This window comes from Podarcis pityusensis (assembly GCF_964106645.2).
Source record: "Podarcis pityusensis genome assembly, chromosome: 2".
In the NCBI taxonomy this organism is placed as follows: domain Eukaryota; kingdom Metazoa; phylum Chordata; class Lepidosauria; order Squamata; family Lacertidae; genus Podarcis; species Podarcis pityusensis.
The window spans coordinates 14,544,999-14,566,675 of NC_138029.1; the positions used below are offsets into that span (position 1 = coordinate 14,544,999).

A 21,677-nucleotide genomic window follows, 5' to 3' on the forward strand; every position below is an offset into this window, starting at 1 on the left:
AACACAAAACACTGATGCTGTATGTAGGTTTTTTTTTTTTATCTTATATTTTGAAAATGTACATCCAGTTTTTTTCCTTTAAATTTTTTTTGAACCCCCAAGAGAATGGGGCCCTAAGCTATAGCTTGTTTAGCTTATATGTAAATCTGGAACAGCCTGGCGCTTCCCTTCCCAACTGTCTCTCGAATATTCAAAAGCAACATTTGGGAATGTGTGGGTCAAATTCGACCTGGTACTGTTTCCCATTTGTTAGCAAGGCTATTTCCCCCCAAAACACCCCCACCTACAGACCCTCCAAGTGTCCCTATTTTCCAAGGATGTCCCTGATTTAGAGTAGCCATCCGGTTTCTGATTTGATCCTGAAATGTCCCACTTTTCCTTAGGAGATCCCTATTTTCACTGGAGAAATGTTGGAAGGTATGGAGCTCTGCGATCCCGAGCCATCTGAAGGCAATCCTGTATAGGGATGGCTTTTGTAATGTTTTATTATGTTTTTATATATGTTGGAAGCTTCCCAGAGTGGCTGGGGCAACCCAGTAAGATGTGTGGGGTATAAATTATAAAAGTATTCTAAGTCTAATTATAATTATAATTATTAAATAGGATGTCCCTATTTCCATTGGAGAAGCGTTGGAGGGTATGTATTACTATGTACTGCTCACCTGTGTCAAAGTCTATTGCCGTGCTGGATTTACATATAAGCTAAACAAGCTGTAGCTTAGGGCCCCACTCTCTTGGGCACCCTAGAAAAATTTAAAGGAAAAAACCCTGGATGCACATTTCCAAAATATAAGATAAAAAACAAATTAAATAAAACCTGCATACAGCAACAGTGCTTTTTGCTTTGTAGGCTCCTATGGTGTAAGTAATGGGCCCCGCCTGCGATCCTGCTCCCTAAAATATCACTGGTTCACTCATTTCTATATATAGGGTGCCTACATTCTGCATGGACTGGTTGCACGGCAACATGTGCAAATGGCTTTAGATACCTATTAGGTCCATAAATTACCATATAGCACATATTCAACACAAATAGTGGCGACAATTTGTTGTTGACAAAAGACAGCTGGACATATATTACCTTCAGTAGCTTAGGGCCTCATCAAACCTAAATCCGGCCCTGGTCTATTGCACTATTATTGCGCCCATGACATGTTGCAGAATTCACCGGTATGGAAGGGCCCACGAAGTATTGCTGTGGGGATGAATGGGGGAAGGAGAGGAGGAAGAAGAAGAAGAACTAAATGTGGAAATAGTAAGAGGGGAGAGAGGGAGAGAGGAATGGGAGGCAGGAAAAAGAACAGAAAAGCTGAAATGATAAATAGAGGAGGGGGGAACGGGACAGCAAGAGAATGAGACACAAAGATGAAGGTTAAGAAAGAAGGACACAAAAAAGAGCAAGAGATTGGAAGAAAGAATGACAAAGGAAAAGAAAAATGAGAGAAGTGGGGATAAAAAGAAAGAGCAGACAAAGGAGCAGGGAATGAGATCCGAGGGGACAGAGGAGGGTGGTTTCTCCCCCTCGAGGGGCTTTCATCCTTAGATATCCTGCAGAAGCTGAGGGATTCTCCCACCCTCCCTTTCTCTTTCTTGCGTTTGCTCTCTCTTTTTTTTATCTGAATAATTAAGTCATCTGAATTCCTATGATTTACCATTTCCAATGATAAATAGTCGTTACAGGAGTTAGCCAGTTGGCAGATCTTTAGCTTGAAGTTATAATTTGTCAAACTGCCACTAGATTCATGTTTTATGCTAATGAAGGTAGACTTATTGACTCAGGGTTAGGCAGTGACCGGGTCACCACTGCCCCGAGGCAAGACGGAGGTCAAAAGGTCAGAGGTGAAAGGAAGAGTGGGCCTGTATGGATTTTCTGTAAGGCAGTTGTGATTTTGTAAGAAGGCCTGTCTAAATGATATCAGGAAGCGGGGAAATCTTCCACTGAAAGTGGGTGCTGTGACTTTTTTTTTTTAAACAAACATGTCACAACACAGTGGTACACGTTGTAGTCTTTTACTGCTCATTCCAGGTTGCATTAGCCCTCTGTCCACTTGCTAAAGTGCATCTTGAACTGCAAAAGAAACAGCTTGGTCATGGCGCTGGGTCGCAAAAGCAGCTATTGTTTTTCTTTAAACTTACAGCTCTTTCTCTAAGCTGTGTGAGTACTTGTGGTTTGTATGTGTGTACATGCATATGCAAGCATGTACCATCAGACCTTCCAAGTGTCCCTATTTTCAGGGACAGTCCCTGATTTACAGAAGCCGTCCCGGTTTCTGATTTGATTCCAGAGTGTCCCGCTTTTCCTTAGGATGTCCCTACTTTCATTGGAGAAATGTTGGAGGGTATAGAGCAGGCACAAGCAAACTCAGCCCTCCAGATGTTTTGGGACTACAACTCCCATGATGCCTCGCTAACAGGACCAGTGGTCAGGGATGATGGGAATTGTAGTCCCAAAACATCTGGAGGGCCGAGTTTGCCTATGCCTGGTGTAGAGTTATGTGACACCTCCCCCCCAAGCCAAGGAGATAACTAACTATACCACTTTTAGAAGACATCTGAAGGCAGCCCAGTATAGGGAAGTTTTTTATGTTTCATGTTTTTGTTTTTGTTTTAATTAATATTTATTAAAGTTTCACAGAAAAGGAATCACATTAATAAAAAAGAAAAATTTAAAAATAAAAAGAAAAATACACAATACACAATACAAAAAAGAAAAAGAAAAAACAATTAAAAACAATTCCGTCTTTTCATAACTTCTTTTACATTTACTTGTTTCCCGGACCTCCTCATACCTCCCTCTTTTGTATTCCAATTCAGTTTGTTAGTCCAGCAATTTCTTTCCCTCCTTTTTAGTCCCAATCCTTAATCCTAATATATTGTAACATTAAGTTTTTACCTATTAAAAACCAATTTTTCCATTCTTTTAACCTTTTTAATCCTAATCCTTAATCTTGATATATTTATAACTTTAAAACCTGTACAGCTAGAAGCCACTTAGCTTCAATCCAACATCACTCTAACATTCATTAATTTTGCAATATTTCTGTAAATAATCTTTAAATTTCTTCCCATGTTTTATTACGTTTTTATATATGTTGTAAGTCGCCCAGAGTAGCTGGGGCAACCCAGTCAGATGGGCGGGGTATAAATAATAAAGTTGTTGTTGTTGAATAGGACATTCCTATTTTCATCGGAGAAATGTTAGAGGGTATGCACCATCATAACAACCTTAGGTGAAAGTTGATGTGGCACCATGGCTCAGATGCTGCCAGTTCAAATCTCAGCTAAGTTAGGAACTCGCAAGGTGGTCTTAGCCAAGCCACTCTCCTCTCAGCTTCCTCCCTGCCCCCTCCATGTGTGATCTAAAGGAAATAACACTTCAGGTTGTTAGGAATATGAAGCAACGGTATAGGCTTCAGTGCTACATGAAATGGCAAATCACCCTCCTCACCCTCATTAAGGCTTTCTGGGAGATGATATATAATGAATTAAAAAAGGTATTTAAATATACCTTCTTGAAGAAACCAGAGGCCTTTCTCCTGGGCATAGTCGGCCAACCGGTGTTAAAAAAGGATAGAACTTTCTTCATGTATGCTACAACAGCAGCAAGAATACTCATCGCAAAGTATTGGAAGACACAAGAGCTACCCACACTGGAGGAATGGCAGATGAAAATGATGGACTACATGGAATTGGCGGAAATGACTGGCAGAATCCGTGACCAGGGAGAAGAGTCGGTGGAAGAAGATTGGAAGAAATTCAAAGATTATTTACAGAAATATTGCAAAATTAATGAATGTTAGAGTGATGTTGGATTGAAATTAAGTGGCTTCTAGCTGTACAGGCTTTAAAGTTATAAATATATCAAGATTAAGGATTAGGATTAAAAAGGTTAAAAGAATGGAAAAATTGGTTTTTAATAGGTAAAAATTTAATGTTATATTATATTAAGATTAAGGATTGGGATTAAAAAGGAGGGAAAGGAATTGCTGGACTAACAAACTGAATTAGAATACAAAAGAGGGAGGTATGAGGAGGTCCGGGAAACAAGTAAATGTAAAAGTAGTGATGAAAAGAGGGAATTGTTTTTAACTGTTTTTTTCTTTTTGTATTTTGCATTGTGTATTTTTCTTTTTATTCTTGATTTTTTCTTTTTTTGCTGATGTGATTCTTTCTTTGTGAAACTTTAATAAATATCATTTAAAAAAAAATAAATCACCCTCATCACCGGCACCATCAACTGATGTCTCCGATAATCCTCTGTGCAAGAACAATAGGAGCCCTCTTCAGGTGTTCGCTCAGGTGAACAAGGAAGGGTGAGAACATGCTGACAAGCCAGTCTCCTTCTGGAACATCACCTTTCCTTTATTGCCCTTGCTGAGTTGGGCATCTTCTGAACCTGTGTGCGCTCTCCTCTACTGATAGAGATTCCTCCTGTACTTTAGAATCCGGATGATTCAGTGTTCTAAATCACTTGGGGATCTTAGCCAATAGCAATGGGTGAAACTGCCAATTTTGATTCTTCCTAGTTTCTCATTTTTTCAGTCCTAAGGCCAGTTCTTCACATTTTCACATAAGCCTGTCATTTTCTTTTTAAAGAAGGTTCTCACAAGAATTGTTTGACATTTTAGTGCATTTTTCTTCTGACACACACATTTTTAGATGAAATTTTGCTTAATAAAGCTAATTTCTCCATATATATAGCATTTTATGTTCTATTGTCTATGCATTTTGAGGCAAAGTTTTCCCTAACATGCACATTTTTGTACACAATGGTGGGAGAACTGCATTGTGAAATTCAGAGACGTACCAGTTTCCAGGAATAGCTGTGTTTCAATTCACTCATTGTTTTGAGAAATGCACCTTGGATGGTTTCTAAGTAAAATGTGAGCAAAAGTGGCTTTCTCCTCAATCCCTAATACCCAGTGGTCTGCACTCCCCAGATCCAAATTCTCTGAAAGTCTGAACCCTGGAACAAGGTAAACAAACATTCAGCAACATGATTTCATCTGCAATATTCATTTCAGATTCAGGCATGGGTTGGCGTTCTGTTTGTTTCCCTTGGTTCCTTGTTTGTTTTCTGTTGCTGACAAGACCAGTAAAATTTGAACAGCTCTGTCAATCTTTCCTCAAATGATGACTTGTTTTTTGAGAGTATGAAATAGATAAATAGAAGGTTTCCCCCCAAAAAACTATTGCTGCCTCGTTCACTGATACCAGCAGAACAACAACACTTATAAAGGCTGCAGCTCACAAACCACTTTCTCTTGAATACTTTTGTTGACATCAAGGGAGTTTTTAATGAGTGAATGTTTTATGGATTACAGTTTCCATGATCATATTCCTCCTAGCACAGTTGGCCTACCAAACAATATCAACATCCAATATTTATCTTCTCAGCTGTGCGCACACTGTACTTTTAAAGCACATGTCTCCCTACCCTCAAAGAATTCTGGGAGCTGTAGTTTGATAAGGGTTGTTGAGCATTGTAACTCTGTGAGGGATAAACTACAGTGTCTGGGGTGGTCTGTCCTGTATCACCACCTGAGGCAAAATGGGAAGGCCTTGCCCCGCTGCTGAAGCCACTCTTGCCTAGGTGTGTGGCGGCTAGGGTTGCCATATTTCAAAAAGTGAAACTTGCAGGTGAGCCGAAATTTGCCAGAAACTAGACTTCCAGTATGGGTTGCCATATTTCTGGATTTTCCCTCCGGGGTTCCACCTTTTGGGGTTCCGCCACCCAAAGCAGTTGCCTCAGCCCGCCTCATGGGTGGGCCGGCCCTGGTGCCCATAATTCTTTGAGAGAAAGATGGTGCTTCAAATGCGCTTTAAATATATAGCATGTGCTAGTATGTGCACAGCCTCCGTTCCCGTCTGAATTTTAATAGTCTGAAGTCGCATGATGCAGTTATTCTTCTAAGGCTAAGCAACTGTCTTACATACCCTGTAAAAGCCACCTAGGAACTGTTCATAAGCATCTCTGAACTCCACAGAGGAAATGTGGAGAGAAAGTGTAATAAGCCAAGCATGCAGAGTACTGATCAAAGCAAGATTTTAATTTCTCCATCTGGTATCTCCCCCTCACTTTATTTGCTTGCATGAATCAAACGCCAACGCCAACAGTGCACACAAATAATAAATACATAATAAACCCGTGTCATCCTTCTGATAGTCCAGGCCAATTTAGAGGTAGATATTCTGTAATCGCTTTATTAACTTCTATAAACTTATGAAAATGCAGAGCTCCACACACACCGCCCTTCTCAGTGGACAACCTGTGTTTTTCTGCTCTGAGATTGTAGGGATAAGGCCCAAATTTTGTTCTGAGCATAGGAAAGCTCTCATCAGCATCAGCAAGCATGGCCAATGACCAGGGCTGAGGGGAGTTATAGTCCACACCGGCTACCCTTACTCTAGAACATTGGTTAACTGGTGGGTCCACACCCACTGATGTTCATGTGGACCAATCTAAGCTGAGTTGCAAGAGCAGCAGTGCCAACATAGAAATATATGGCAAAAAAAGCCATAAGAAATAGATTCCCAAGTGCATGTTTGGGTTAAAGCTAGGTCCCAGATTTGGAAAATATTGAAGACGCTTGCTCTGAAGAGCAGCATGGATTGTGTGCGCTGATCAGAATATACCCATCCCTTTTCCTTCCCAGTTGACTCTGAAGAACATCTTGCTTCTTTCCCTTCTTCCAAATCCAATCCTTACTTTAAGCTAATGAAATAGCCATTGTTCCCCAGTACAGGAATGGCCTCTGAGAGCATGTTTGTGAGAGTAGTGTTATCTGTTATTTGATCATTGTTATGCTGTTGGAGACTGTTAACCATTTATGGCTGAAACAAAGTATTAAAAAAAGTGGACTCCAAAAGCAACACAATCTTATCCTGTGCCTCTGCAAGTTTGCTGGCTGCTTGATAGTGAAGGACGACAGATGTCCTCTCAGCCAAAGGTTGCATACTGTGAGGAAGATCCTGGCAGTGCAAGACCTTTGCATGAAACTCACTTCCACTCATACATGCCATGCTGGGATTGCAGCCTGAATGATATTCCATATTAAGGCAAATTAAGCCAGAGCTCACTTGCGAAACTATCTTTTCAAAATCTTTGCCGCTACACACTCCTCATTCCTAAGGCAATGACTGCTCCTTGTTCTGCCAGCGCTATTTATAGCACAATTACCATCACTGTCGTATTTTGCAGAGTCTGTGAATGTTTCTCTTCCTCTCTGTTTAATGAGGAAGTTGTTTTATACTCGGCAAAATTGGGAGAAATTCTTGCCCTGGTATGGGCAAACAGCTTTGATGTCAACCAGCTGACACTGCCTTGTGAAAGGAACCACACGCAAGGGACTTTGCCGTTTATCTATTGACTACCCTCCTGCTATCTTGGTCTATCTTGGTGATTCACAAATGTGGGGGGGGGGCATAGGTAAAAAACGTAAAGGACCAATGTGGGGGGGCATAGGTAAAAAACGTAAAGGACCAGGGGGGGCATACTGGTGGGCCAGAGAGGTCTTGGGGATGGGTCTATCTGAGTTACCTTCAGTAAGCCAATATCACAACAAGAAAAGTCCCCCCCCCCCCAAGTGTTTTGCTTCTGAGTCAATCCCATGAAGTGACTTCTGGACCCTGTTCTAAAACTCCACCAATTGGTCCCTTAAGCTTTGTCTCAGTGAAAATTCACACGATAAGGCTAACAGGGTCAACACCTGTGTCATCCACTTGATGGAGACAAAGGAGCCCACTCCCAGGGACCAAGGTCCCTTCGGGGGGGGGCAATAAAAGTTGGTGGGCATTGCCATTCAAATGGTGTGCATGCACCACACCTGGCAATCAATTATGTGGGGTGGGGCTTACATGCCCCCTGCTAGAATATCTTATTCAAGTTGGCACCCCTGACTGGAGACGTTCCTATGACGAGGTATCCTAAGCATTCCATGGTGTGCTGCTAGAATATTTATCCATAAATATGTTACTAAACATTAATGGAAACAGATTAATGGAGCCCAAGCCTCCAGTTGCCTCCAAGGAAGAGTATTCTACCCTCCATTCAGAGTCCAGCAAGCAACAGAAATTTGGTAAGAAGCATCATCAAACTGCATAGACTATTAGATATGAAACTAAGCTGTACAGAAGACACAAGACGACACTGGCCAGCTAGGTACCTAAATCAGAGCTGGGAATGAATAATCCACTCCCTTAAAAGATCAACCCTATGCCTATCTGCTCAGATGTAAGTCCCATATAAGTTACCTGGGATTAAGTCCCATCAAACGCAGATGGTACCCACTTATTCTGATTAGTAGGGTTGCGCTGCTAGGTAACAGGAATGTGGAGGGTAACGACCTGAGAGGAGAATGTGATTTTAAAAAGATGGAAGCGTGTGATTGTGTATCCCAGAACTTCTGTGCCTGAAAATGCCTTGTTAATGCATTTCCTGGGTTTCTTGTGTAACTGCATGCGGGCACAACTCACTGCAAAAGAACCCTTCCGTTCATCTGAACATCAGAGTATATAAATTATTTTGGATTTTCACCAGGCTGGTCCAGTAAAAAATAGACGGATACGCACACATCCCTACTGAATTTCACCTGACAGCCCAATGTGCTGTTTGTCATATTTGTGGTCACAGGGGAACACTGATGTCCTTCCCTATCCTTCTCTGCAAAGATCCCTTACATCCCTTGAAGGGGACTTTGGGACTTACACAACAATGCCAAGAGGCTCAACGAATGCCTCTTTCTTTTCTTTCCCAGTCAAAGAGGTGGAGTGATGGTGTCCTCATTGCTCCTGCTCGGGGAGGATGCTGGAGAGGCAAGATCTGATTTGTCGGAAGAGGAAGAGCCCCGCCCACTGTGGCCAGCGGCAGTTCCCCACAGTAGGCCTTCTCTCTCTCTTTTCTTCTGCTTCATCCTGCGGTTCTGGAACCAGATCTTCACTTGGGATTCATTGAGAAATAAGGCCGAGGCAATTTCCACCCGGCGGGCTCGGCTCAGGTATTTGTTGAAGTGGAATTCCTTCTCCAGCTCTGTCAGCTGCTTGGTGGTGAAGTTGGTTCTGGGAGAGGAGGGGGGAGTTGTCCTGTCTGCTGTGGTATCATGTAACTTCACTAAGGATGAAAAGAAGGAAGCATCACTCAGGGTACTGTTTGTGAGTGGTATTCAACCAAGTTTTACTTGGAGTAGACCACTTAGTTTCAATAGTTTGTAATTTCCAAGCACAATTCAAAGTGTTGGTGCTGACCTTTAAAACCCTAAACGGCCTCGGTCCTGTATACCTGAAGGAGCGTCTCCACCCCCATCGTTCCGCCCGGATACTGAGATCCAGCACCGAGGGCCTTCTGGCGGTTCCCTCATTGCAAGAAGTGAGGTTACAGGGAACCAGACAGAGGGCCTTCTCGGTAGTGGCGCCCACCCTGTGGAATACTCTCCCTTCAGATGTGAAGGAAATAAGTAGCTATCCTATCTTTAAAAGACATCTGAAGGCAGCCCTGTTCAGGGAAGTTTTTAATATTTAATGCTGTATTGTTTTTAATACTTGATTGGGAGCCACCCAGAGTGGATGGGGAAACTCAGCCAGATGGGCGGGGTATAAATAATAAATTATTATTATTATTATTATTATTATTATTATTATTATTATTATCCTATGATCATTTTGTTTATTATTGCTGCTATGATTTGCCCCAGTCCATTTTCTACTCCAAAAAATCCCACTATGGCTTGAATCCTCTCCGACCCCCCTTATTTAGAATATTTCTAAACCACTTTATGAAGAAGCTCTCCATGTGGCATACACATAAAACTGGAAAGAAAACACAGCTAAAACCCACAGTCTAATGAAAGACAAATATACATAAAGCCAGCATCATTAAAAACATAAACACACAAGTGTGCATAGAACCATCATAATTAAGAATAGATAAGATCAAAAGAACTTTAAAAACACACAGATAAAGTTAACTTAATTATATGTCTAAATTAAATGGCATTAAAAAAATTTAAGAGCCAGTTTGACCAGATACTGATCAGTCTGGATGTATGATAAGATCCAGTTTTTAAATAGCTTTTGCCCTGAACACCTGAAGAATCTGCAGTGCAGAAAGCTTGCAACATTTTCAATGACTTTTGGGGCAACTTGCTGTATGGGCAGGCCTGGACTGGCTGTGCCTTGAGGTCAGAACTGGAGATGTTCAAAGGAGTAGCAGGGTGGGGTGGCAGAAGCAATACTCTCCCTCCTACAAGTTCCTGGTGCATCTCCAAAGCTAATCAGGAAAACCCATTATGCAAATTGTGCTCAGCTATTTTCCCCCCAAGACAGGCTATGTGGTTTGGTTTATACCTACCCTCCTCTCCCAACAGGCAATCCATAGCACAGGCTTCCACAGCCAATGCTGGTGCCCGCTCATTCAGGACTGGGTCAAGCAGCTGTGCCTTTTCCCCTGGCCTAAAGCCTTGGTTGGAGTCCATTCTACACATGCCCATCACTTCATGCATCTAGCAACAATTTGGATGAGCGAATGAGCCACTGCAGATCAAGCAGCACAGATTGAAACGTCGCATCACAAACACCACACATTTCAGGGAAATGACTAGAATCTGTTCAGGAAATTAGAAATCAAGTGTTGTCTAGGCTTCTTGTATACGCAAGTCTTCAGAGAAGGTTAGAAATCAGGGATAAGAAGGGATGCTGGCTTGGATATTCAAGTCCCATTCCCCATCCCTGCCAATTCTGATACTGTTCTCTCCTCTTTCTGTGTCCCATTTTACACACAACCACAGCATCAAACCCAAGTTTTCCACTGTGCATTCACCTGGAAGCTAAAGCTGAGTGCATTCAGTGCATTCACTGAGGCATTTGCCAACATATATTGGTGGCATATTTACATATATATTACTTTGCACATTTCAGGATGCCCTTAAGACACCTTAGAAAAATGTAGTGTGTGAAGGTTTCTACCGGGGTGGGGAAGCTGTGGTCCTCTGGAGCTTGCTAGACTCCAACTCCCATCATCCCTGGCCATCATAGGAGCCAAATCCTAGGGGCCATGGAGGCTCCGGCCCCCACAATGAAATTTTCGAGGGAGCCAGGCTCCCTCAAAGTTGATGGACACTCCCATTCAAATGGGGGGGGGTGTGCACTGCCTCATGTGATCGATTATGCGAGGCAGGGCTTACCTGGCCCCCCCACAATATTTTATTCAAGTTGGCACCCCTGCTAGCCATCAACCATGCTGGTGGGAGCAGATGGGAGCTGGAGACCAAGAGCATATGAAGGACCAAAGTTTTCCCATCCATTCTTCTTTCACCATCAAGTCACTTTCATTCTTCCTGTTGACACTGTCTCAGTTTTTTCCTGTGTCTCATACTTCCTGGAGAGTGTCTCAAATAATTAAATGCTGTGAGGAGAGAGAGGGAGTTAGGGCAAAGGATACCCAGTGTTGACTGGTCCCTGTTGGGACTGGTGGGATGGAAGGTGGGGAGCCCAACAGTAGTGGAACCAGAGCCAATGACAGGTAGCCAATGAAAACTCAACTAATTCTAGAATTGTCCTCCCTGCTGAATTCTGCAAGGCCAGGAGGAGGGAGATAAGTAAGAAGGCAAGCAGGCAGGCAGGTGGGGTCTGGATGAGAGTAGACTGAGCTCTAGTGGACTAGCCTCGACTGAAGATGCCAAAATGATGCACTCTAAAGAGAAGCAACCAATGAACGGTGGCAAGAAAAGAACATTTTCAGAGGAACACAACAGGATCTTTCTGGATGGGAGGCAGGTATATATCTTTAATAAACAAATAAATAAAACCACTTGTGTTAGAACACATGGATACCTCAATACCATAACACTTCAATACCTCCAGGATTGGCTCTCCCCATCTTAATTGACCTGGACCCTGTGATCATCATCTGAGCCCTTCTTCATGTGCCTCTTCAAGAGCTCCTGAGGGTGGCAACACAAGAAAGGCGTTATCTGGGGAATGCTCTCCCCAGGGCGGCTCGCCTGGCACCTTCATTACGTACACACATTTTAAGGCACCAGGCAAAAATATTCCTCTTCTCCCCGGCCTTTGGCTAATTAATCAGCCTAAGGCCTTCTAAACTGCGTGTTGGGGGCATTTTTTTATTTGTTGTTACGTTGTGCATTTTTGTGCTTTTATACTGTAAACCACGTTGTGATCCTCAAATGAAGGGTGCTATAGAAATCTAATGAAGGAAGAGGAGGAGGACTGCTCCAAGGCTGCCTTCCCCAACTTGGTGCCCCCAAGATGTTGCCAAACTACACTTGCCATCACTTCTGACCACTGGCAGTGGAAGCTGAGTTTAGTGGGATTTTGAGTCCATACTATCTGGAAGGTTTGGAAGGGTGGTCTTGAGTGAAGGAATTGGGCAGGATGGTGTGTGGGCATTCCACACACCCCCCCCTCAAGAGTTGAACGGTGTTTGCTACCTGTCTTGCTTCCTGCATACCAGGATCGCTGCCCTAACAGGAGCTATTAACTCTCTCAGTGCCATAACCATAACTCATCCCGGTTCTAAAGCTAAGGAAGCGTCTCTTCAGCTTGGTGGACTGTTTTGCTTTTTAAAAAACAAAACAAAAGCATCCTTGCCTTTTCCTCTTGTGTTAGGAGGTGTAGAATGGATGGCAGCTAAACTTCAGCTGCCTTGGGCCGAAGGAGCCAACACAACCGTTAACCAAGGTTTGAAAGGACGAACTCGCTTGAAAGGGGACAGAGTTTTGATAGATGTGGCGGGCCAGAGCAGAGGGCAATGTTTAAAGATCTGGATTTTTTTTAGAAAAAAATGGCCTTCGCTTTGAAATGAAACGAAACGTCTTTTTCCCTGGCCCCGCCCCGCCCCATTCTGTCTTAAGCAGCTTTCTAAATTGCAGAGACGCAACGCGAATTTGACTTCTTCCAAATATGTTGGTATCTCGAGCGCCTGTATTTAATTCACCCCATTTCTCAAACCTCTATGCCAGCCAAAGGCAGGCTTCTTGCAAAACATAAGCTTAAAAAAAAAACCAAAAACCTGCCATTTTTAATATTTGTATTTTCCACCTACAGAAAAATAACAAGAAGAAAAGATTCTCCTTAACGTGACTTACTTTCCCAAGCTTGGAAACAAGCGAATGCATCATTTTTTAAAAGAGTCATATTAAACACAAATAAACACGCTGGCTCCATAAAGACATGCCGGTATTTTGGATCAGGTCTCAGCCTATATTAAAAATTATACGCCTTCCACACTTTTCTATTGTCTTTGTTTATCTTCCCCCGTTTCCATGATAAGCAATGGGGAAAGTGTTCATATTGTTAAAGGCAACAACAAACAAAAGGTGTGCGTTTGTTGGTGTGCATGCATATATGTGTGTGTATGTATATATAATGATATTAAAAGCGTATTATACAGACACGAGGGACCATCAGTTCCTTGAAAGTGGAGAAGTCCTCTGCTTGGAAACAGAGATTCTCCTCCTACCCACCCACCCCAAGATCCATAGAAGAAGACAATATTTCCCCCCGCCGAGATCTCTCTACTATCAGTGATATAGGAAGCCCCGAATAGAGAACGCATCTCGAAGGCTGACAGATCTGGAAAGGCGAAGGATCGTGGCGACCTCCCCCGCTTTCCCTAAAACTTGGAGGAACTTCGGACTTCACAGTGTAAACCAGCTTTAGAAAATTTCGACACAAATCAGATGTCTTCCAATGAATTACTTTGTATTCTTTCTCTTCTTCTTCTTCTTCTTCTTCTTCTTCTTCTTCTTCTTCTTCTTCTTCTTTGTTTAGCCTTACCCCCCCCCCCAAAAAAAAAACCAGCTATATAAAATGACGTTTTTTGTCTGTATGTCCTCGTAATGGTTTTGGAAACAATTAAAAAATATTCCTAATTTAGATATTAAAAAAACACCCTATAAAACAAACAAGTAAACCCCACCGCCAGTCGCGAAGCAACTTAATCTTATTGCCCCACGGGAGGAGAAAAAGGAGACGAAGAGTTGGATCTTTTCGGATCGAATTATATTCAGGAGCACAAGGAATCCTCCAGAATAAATTTCACAAGGCGAAACGAAAGAAAGTATAGTAGTTCGGGAAAGAAAATGGTTCCATTCTCTCTCTCTCTCTCTCTCTCTCTCTGTGTGTGTGTACACATTAACGTTATATGCATCATTAAGAAGTTCGCACACCAAAATCTTTCTGGATGCGGGGGCACTGAAATCTGTAGCCCGTTTCTCTCCGATTTCTGGCTTCCGGGGCTCCCTTTACGCGCGCCGTTTACGGCGAAAGGGAGACGACCAAGACGCGCGCCTATCAAAGTATCCAATTGCTCTCCGCTTTGGAGTTAGAGGAAGTTTGGTCTCCCAGGTCGGAATGCAGGCGGGCGCCCTCTTTGATGGGTGGGGGATGTCGTACATTGTCCAGTTTGGTTAATGATTCCTTAATCTTGCAGCTTTTTCCCGTTCAAGGGCTTAACAACTGATCCCGGTTTGGGGCTGGAAGAACCCTACTCCCGAGTCTACCTCCTCCGAAAGGACGAGACTGGCTACCATGGTTCTGTTTCGTTTTGGGGACATACTTTTCTTGTCTTCTCCCACCCAGAGGGAATGTCTGAGTGTGAGTATAAATTCTATTACCCACCCACCCCAAAGACAGAATAACCGCAGAAAGGACAAACTGGTCGAGGAACAAACAAACAAGCCCCAGTCACAAAACAGCAACAAGAACGCTCAGCTCTCCAGAATCCCGTTGGGAACAACAGCTATATTAAATAAAGAAATCTCTATCCAGCACGTTGTAACTTTGCTTGACTTTAGAAACTTTCAGGCCCTGGTGATCCCACAGAAAGAAAGGGGCGCGCGGATCCAACACAGACCGTGAAAGATTTTGCTTCGGATCCCAACCTGTTGTTTGGAAGTTCAGCAGACTTTCAGAAATTTCTCCCCACGCCCCCCAAATCCATGAGGACTAGCCTGATATTTGGCAACAAACAAGCACTATGCACAAAATTCACACATGCACCAAGAAGTCACGTGCGTGTTAAGATCTGCTGGCAACGGCCGTGTCAAAAGAACCTAGAACTCGCATCTCCTCGTCAAGAGACAATTTCACCTATTTTTAAATGTATTTGTGTTGGGGTGGTTAAAGTTCGCCAGGCGTGGATGGTGTAGCGCTGACAGATTGAAATGGGGCACGTGGGGGGGGGAGGGGGGCTAGGAGAGAGAAATTGATCGTTTCTGGTAATATCTGAATGGTTCCTTCTCCCACGATCTCGTGTGTCGGAAGGAGGGTTAAAATTATGCTACATTTAACGTTCCGATATCTTAAACATATTTATTTGGGAGTAACTCCTTTTTTGGGGTGGGGGAAAGTTTACCAGGAAGTTTAACTTTAGCTGCAGTCGAAACCCGTTAGTATCCATAGTGGGCTGCCGATACTTCAGTCTGTAGGTTTGCTGCTATCGGATTTTAATCCGATATAATGGCAAAAGCACTTTTGAAAGGTCGTTACAAAGTTTCCGCCTCTACTTTGGTGCATGTATTTTTTATTTTTATTTTACATCTATCTATCACATTCAGAACAAAAACTGGGCATTAAAAAAACCCCGAAATACAAATATTATTTTGAAACAATAAATTGCCAGCGTTTTCATGATCGCCAGACAGTCGATTCCTAACCAAATGCTTTCTTGAGGGCACCCATTCTGAACAGTAAATAGTTAAAATTTCTCTCTGAGTGGGTAACTTGAAGGAAAATTACCCCTCGCGTTATCCTTTCAAAGAGAGACCTAAGACCCCCGCTTAAAGCCAAAACGAACATACAACAAAAATCACAACAAAACGCTGTTTATTTTTTATTTAAGGATTGCTCTCTCTCTCTCTCTTTCTGGCTCTGCCTCAAATCCTTATGCTCCGAGAATGCTAAATCGCCTTCGCATTAGCCGTGAGAATAAGTTATTACAATCGCCAAACGTGAGCTGCTTAGAAATCAGACGCCCAATGGATATAGACATCTCCGCGCGTGATAGATGACTTTCTATTACCAATTTGAGGTACCTGGAGTATCCGGTGATGTTGCGCGCGCGCCAGCTACTCATCCAATTAGATCCGAGCGGGGCCTGCTCGCCAGCAACTCACCTGTTCTTCTTCGGGGCGGATTCCTCTGAACTTTCATCCATTCAAAAGTTTCCATCTCTCCGCCAACCTCCCGAGGCGGACCCCTCCCCTCCCCTTGGGCTCTCCAAGAGCTGACGGGCTGAGCCAAGAGGATTTCCTCTTGGCTACGTGAGTACTGGGGGTCCATCAGCCAAGCCCCGAAGGAATGTCCTTCTGGGAAACAAGCTGGGTACACCGAGGAAGAGGAAGAGGAAGAAAAAGATGAAGAAGGGGCGGGGAAGTCTCTGTCCCCATAGCTAGGTGGGTAGGGGGCACCGAGGGAGTTGCAGCTGGAAGGGGGAGAAGTCACTCCGGATCTACCTACGGCGGGCGGGCTGGGCCCAGCCCAGAGGTAATCGTGGGGTGGGCGAGGCATGCGAGAGGAGTGATGGGGCTGGTTGGCTGGGGAATGGGGAGGAGAAGGTCCCCCTGGGAGATCCCGCCCCATCTCCTCGCCTCTGTCCCCAGAGCAGCAGCAGCGCTGCCTCTCCGGCTGTCGCTGCCTTCCAGAGAGTGTCCCCGTGAAGTGGCCACTGCCCCCTGCCCCACACACCAGCTCTAGGAAGGGGCGATCCGTCATCCTGCCTTAATGGGCTTCCCTGCCCCTTTCGCCCAGCTCGGCGTCCCCCCCACCCCCACCTTTGGACCTGCTTTCACCATGTCAAATTGGACATTTCCCTACCCTCACCGCGCACTTCCCAAGGAGGCGGGGGTGGGGTGGGGGGCTACAAGCCCTGCGCGCAGAGATTTGCGGGGGGGGGGGGCGCAGAGAATGTTGGCTGAGACAAGAAAGCCAGCTGAAATTCGATACATTGAGAGCCACGTGACGGGCGCTTGGCCAATGGCCAAGGTTCACTAAGGGGTGGGGGGGGAGGCACTGTTTGATGAGCTAATGGCAGCAATTTGTAACTTTCAGTCTCTCTCTGGGCAAACACACAAGAGGGATGAGAGAGAGAGAGAGAGAGAGAGGAGTGGTGGCGCTTCTGCAACTGATCTCTCTGGGCTACGAGAAATGGACGCACTCATATCTCCTCCCCATCCCCATCCTGCTGGAATATCTACCAGGAAGCTAAAGGTGAGTCCATTTTTATTCCGTCTGTTGCATCTTCAGAGCTGGTTGTCTCCTAAAGGAGCATCTCCTCCCCCCCTCTAAGTCCCCACACTCTCTCCCTCCTTCCGAAAGCGAATCTCGGTGCCATTAAGTACCCAGCCATAATACACCGTTTCATCTTAATTTAGCTGATGAAGTTTGCAATTACTTTTCGCAATGAAAATAGATGCGCAGGGTTGGATAGCTGTGCGCGCGTGGTGGTGGTGGTGGAGGGGGGTAGGGTGCGAGGAGGAGCTGAAGTAAGCGAGAGGACCGCAAACTTTGTGACATCTCTCAAAAGTGGGGTGGGGAAGAGGGAAACGGAGACACTGCGAAACACCGTCACGACTTTTTCTGCAAATAAAGCTTGAATGTGGAGGGCCTGAGAGTATCTATTTAAAAAGGGGGGAAAACACTCACCCGGATCTATTAGAATTGCAAATGAAGGTTACAAAAAAGTAAAATAAAATAAAAACCCTCCCCCAGGCACACATTCGCAATGCAACCTGTCTCTTGGAAGGGGTGTGTGTGTGTGTTGTTGTTGTTGTTGTTTTGGTTTTACATTGGCAGATTCTCCTGTAAGTTGATTGGGTAGGATATTTCTAATTGAAATAAAAACGATTGCCTGTATTTTGAGAGGGAATCCATGGAGCGTAGAAAATGCAACAGAAGATGGGGACGGGAGAAGTATATTTAAATGCCTACTTCTAATGTACAGTTAAATTCATCTGATGAATGATGGGGGCATAAGCAGGTAGGGCCCACCCCCAATATTTTGAATGTAATAATGTTATTGGATTAAGATAGGAATCTTTGAGCTGCAGAGCCATATAGAACTGATATGAAACAGTAATAACATCTCTTAAAAATAAAAACTGGCTGTCCATGTGTTCTGTATTCCAGGCACGTTTCCTAGAGCCTACCATTCTTACTTCCAAGAAGTATTCATCTAAATCACTATTAATAAGGGACAGTTACAAGTTAATTGGCATTAAAATAATTCATTTCAATTTGTTAATATTAAATGAACAGATAGCACGCTTGCTTAAAACCAACTCATGTACAGCTTTTCTTTATTGGCACGATTATGGGAGAAGCGGGGGGAGGAGAATTGCTGGAAGGTCTGGAGAAACTTATGTGGTGGTGAGTGCGTGTGGCACCTTTGATCATGTGATGACTGCAATATCAAGTGACACCCTACATATGTGAAAACTTTAAAAGCCGTCACAGATGGAACAGCACAGAGGTTTTATCCCCCCTAAAATACAGTGCTGTTTAAGGGAGGCAGTCCACATATTCAGCTACAAGTACATCAAGTAAGTAACCTAGTGCTGTTCATGTGAGCTAGACTTCAGTTTTGCCACAGAGAACTTCACAATTCAAAGGAATTCTTATACACAGAAATACACTTGAGTGTCAGGAATACATAAATGTTTAACTTCCCCATCTCAGAGCCTGCTATAAAGCTCCACCATTCATTAAAGAAGCCACTGAAGAAGAAAAATGAAAGTTTCACAGTGCACATTCATGTACATCACTGTTTCTTACGTGAACTTCCTCCAGTGAAAAGGGATTTTTATTGAAGGTGATGCAGAATCTCTGTCATGGTTAGTTGCAGTCATCCAAGTGTGCTTGTGAGGATGCATCCTGACTTTGTAAAGATTTGAGCACCATGGGGAAAGCACCGGAAATTGTTTCTGTGGGCTAGTTCACATGAGGATGCTAGTTGCTCCTTAGGGAAAGGTAAAGGGACCACTGACCATTAGGTCCAGTCGTGGCCGACTCTGGGGTTGCAGCGCTCATCTCGCTTTATTGGCCGAGGGAGGCGGCGTACAGCTTCCGGGTCATGTGGCCAGCATGACTAAGCCTCTTCTGGGGAACCAGAGCAGCGCACGGAACCACCGTTTACCTTCCCGCTGGAGCGGTACCTATTTATCTACTTACCCTTTGACGTGCTTTCGAACTGCTAGGTTGGCAGGAGCAGGGACTCACCCCGTCGTAGGGATTCGAACCGCCGACCTTCTGATCGGCAAGTCCTAGGCTCTGTGGTTTAACCCACAGTGCCACACGTGTCCCTTTTAGTTGCTCCTTAACTGTACCTTAAATTGATGACCCGTGAATGTGCCATCAAAGACAGGATTTACCACTGATTTACCTAGAAGGTTCCATGGAAGTTGTGATGAGAAACCATGTGATGTAAACACATGTGCTCTGTGCTTCCACAGTGGCTATTTCACATGAAAAGTCCATTCGCTGAATGAGCTTTCTCTGTGGACCAACCCCCATGGATTGGTCTGCCTCCACTCCAGAGCTCTTTCCTTCTCCAGAATCCAGTGTGAGCTTCCCAATTGTTATTATACAGCATAGTCTTCCTCTTATTTGTAGAAAATGTTCAGGTATCAACCAGTGGCAGATTTAGCTGATGAAATGTGGACTCTAATCACTACTCTGCCTTTGAGTTGCATCTCAGCCTTAATGCCTCTGCCTGTAAAATTGGAGTCACTGGGAATGAGCAGATTGGTAAACATTTGATATCTTAATCCTAGAAAAGTTTTATCTCTGGTTCTACATGGCCCTTTCTGATGTCCTTGAATAAGATTTGAGGAGTTCATACCAAGCTCTTAAAGTGTGCTCTCACTTTGAGATGTTTCCTTATAACTAGGAAGTCTAATCAAATTCTGAAACCCCACATCCTAGCATTGATTTTCTTGGAGAGGGTGAATCTTCTGCTGTTGGAATCCATTAGGTTTCAATTCTGCCTCCCCTTCAGCTGGGTTGGTGAGGTATCCTGTATCCCATCTATTTATTTCTTGCAGAGCTAAACTGTGTATTATGGGATGGGGTGGTGAGGAGGGAGAGAGGGAGGAGAGCTTGATTAATACTTACAGAATTCTGCCTCTCTAATTCATTCGGCAGCATTTCTTCCTCGTTGCCTGTCAGCTGAAACTTGGATGCAGATGGGACCTGGATTGCCTGCCATAGATGTCAGAGAGAGAGAGAGAGAGAGAGAGAGACCTGGTGGCAAATATATCAACAACAAAAAATAAGTCAACATGTGCTTCGGTCTTTTGCCTTCTGCAAATACAATCAGAGATGATGGGCCTGTCTTTTGCCAACGCACCTGCGCTCTCACACACATGCAGCCACTGGATTATGCCATTGGGCTAAAGCCACAGAAAGCAACTTGTGGCATCATTCTTCTGCCTAAAGACAGGAGGCAATATGACATAGCTCTGTTCTTAGACCCAGAGCTTATCAGGCTTCGCCACGAATATTTCCCCCCTCTACTGATGCAAATGAAGGGTTGTTGTTTTTTAAAAGAGTTTTGCTTGTTGCTTCACTCATTTGCTTGCAATGTTTATACTGTTCAGTGTTTTCTGTTTATTTATTGCTGTAACCTGCCTTGTGAGGGTTATACCTTGAAAGGTGAGATACATTGCAGTCTTTACACCTGGCATGGATAGTTGGTGCTCTTTATGCTAAGGTTGCAGGTTCAATCCCCATATGGGGCAGCTGCATATTCCTGCATTGCAAGGGGTTGGACTAGATGGTCCTCAGGGTCCCTTCCAACGCTACAGTTCTATGATTCTATGGTTCTTGGACCTCTCCCCAAACTATACCCTCTTCCTCCAGGCCAGACATACACCTTTGACATTGCCACACCCCCCAAGTGTTTTTGCCTGGCTGGAATGTGTCCTTGAATTCTGATGATGTCTCTTGCTTGTCTGGTTGGAGGGGTATGTGAGTGTATGTAGAAACTAGTCTACTGCACAAAGGTAAAATTTTGCTCCACCCACTTTTGCCTCTGGCTCCTCCCACCGCTGGAATATGGCCCCTAAGTATGTGGCCCTCAGCTGAAAAAGGTTCCTTATCCTTGCTGTAGAAATCAGTGGCCTTTCTCCAGGTAAGTGGGAATAGGGTTGCAGCCTAAAAAAATAAAAATAAAAATATGTCCCTTACAGACTGGAATGTGACTTATTATTTGCCAGGCATGGAATGGAGGGAGCGGAAGGGTACATGATGGGGAACCACATTTTACATATATTCTTAGCAGAGTACCAGCTGTTTTTTTTATATATATATCCTAAGAAGCCTCCCACCCTGTCTGAACCACACACACACATCTCATTCTGTTCTACTTCTGTGTGGATTTTCACTATACGTGTCAGGGGTGGGTGCCTCAAACAGGTCAGTAATAACTCACGTGGCATCAGTGAAGTTGGCTTTTTATTCAAAGAAGCAAACAGCTCAGGAGGCCAGGCCTAGTGAGCACAGTAACTCTTCCTAGTAGATCTTGCCCCCAGTGAGGCAGTTGTGGGGACTGAAGGTCCCTACCTTCCCACAGTTGCCTAAGCCTCCTCCTTTCCCTGGTGCTTCCCAAGCAATCTGAGACTCCGTGGATGTGCCTGTTTCTGCTCTGCCCTTTTCATACCTCTTCT

At 44.1% G+C, this 21,677-nt stretch overlaps 1 protein-coding gene and 2 long non-coding RNA genes across 5 annotated transcripts; 2 read left to right on the forward strand and 1 right to left on the reverse strand.

The window, feature by feature from the left end:
- Positions 1-6,029: 6,029 nt before the first annotated feature.
- Positions 6,030-16,873, reverse strand: LOC308470338 (homeobox protein Hox-A1-like). 2 transcript variants are annotated; one of them, XM_080993498.1, is made up of 2 exons: positions 16,131-16,873; positions 6,030-9,109 (listed from the first exon to the last, which is right to left on the reverse strand). In XM_080993498.1, exons 1-2 carry the CDS (start codon positions 16,726-16,728, stop codon positions 8,757-8,759), a joined length of 951 nt encoding a protein of 316 aa, XP_080849624.1. In that variant the 5' UTR covers positions 16,729-16,873; the 3' UTR covers positions 6,030-8,756. The 2 variants fall into 2 exon arrangements, 1 of the variants encoding a protein (XP_080849624.1); XR_013982375.1 differs by lacking the exon at positions 16,131-16,873 and adding an exon at positions 11,178-11,495 and having other exon boundaries at positions 8,979-9,109.
- Positions 11,500-14,783, forward strand: LOC308470340. The gene is made up of 2 exons (XR_013982378.1): positions 11,500-11,769; positions 14,447-14,783. It is a non-coding gene; the product is annotated as an uncharacterized lncRNA (long non-coding RNA).
- Positions 16,260-21,199, forward strand: LOC308470339. Of its 2 annotated transcripts, none has more exons than XR_013982376.1 (3): positions 16,260-16,409; positions 17,065-17,223; positions 20,155-21,199. It is a non-coding gene; the product is annotated as an uncharacterized lncRNA (long non-coding RNA). The 2 variants fall into 2 exon arrangements; XR_013982377.1 differs by having other exon boundaries at positions 16,390-16,500.
- Positions 21,200-21,677: the final 478 nt, after the last annotated feature.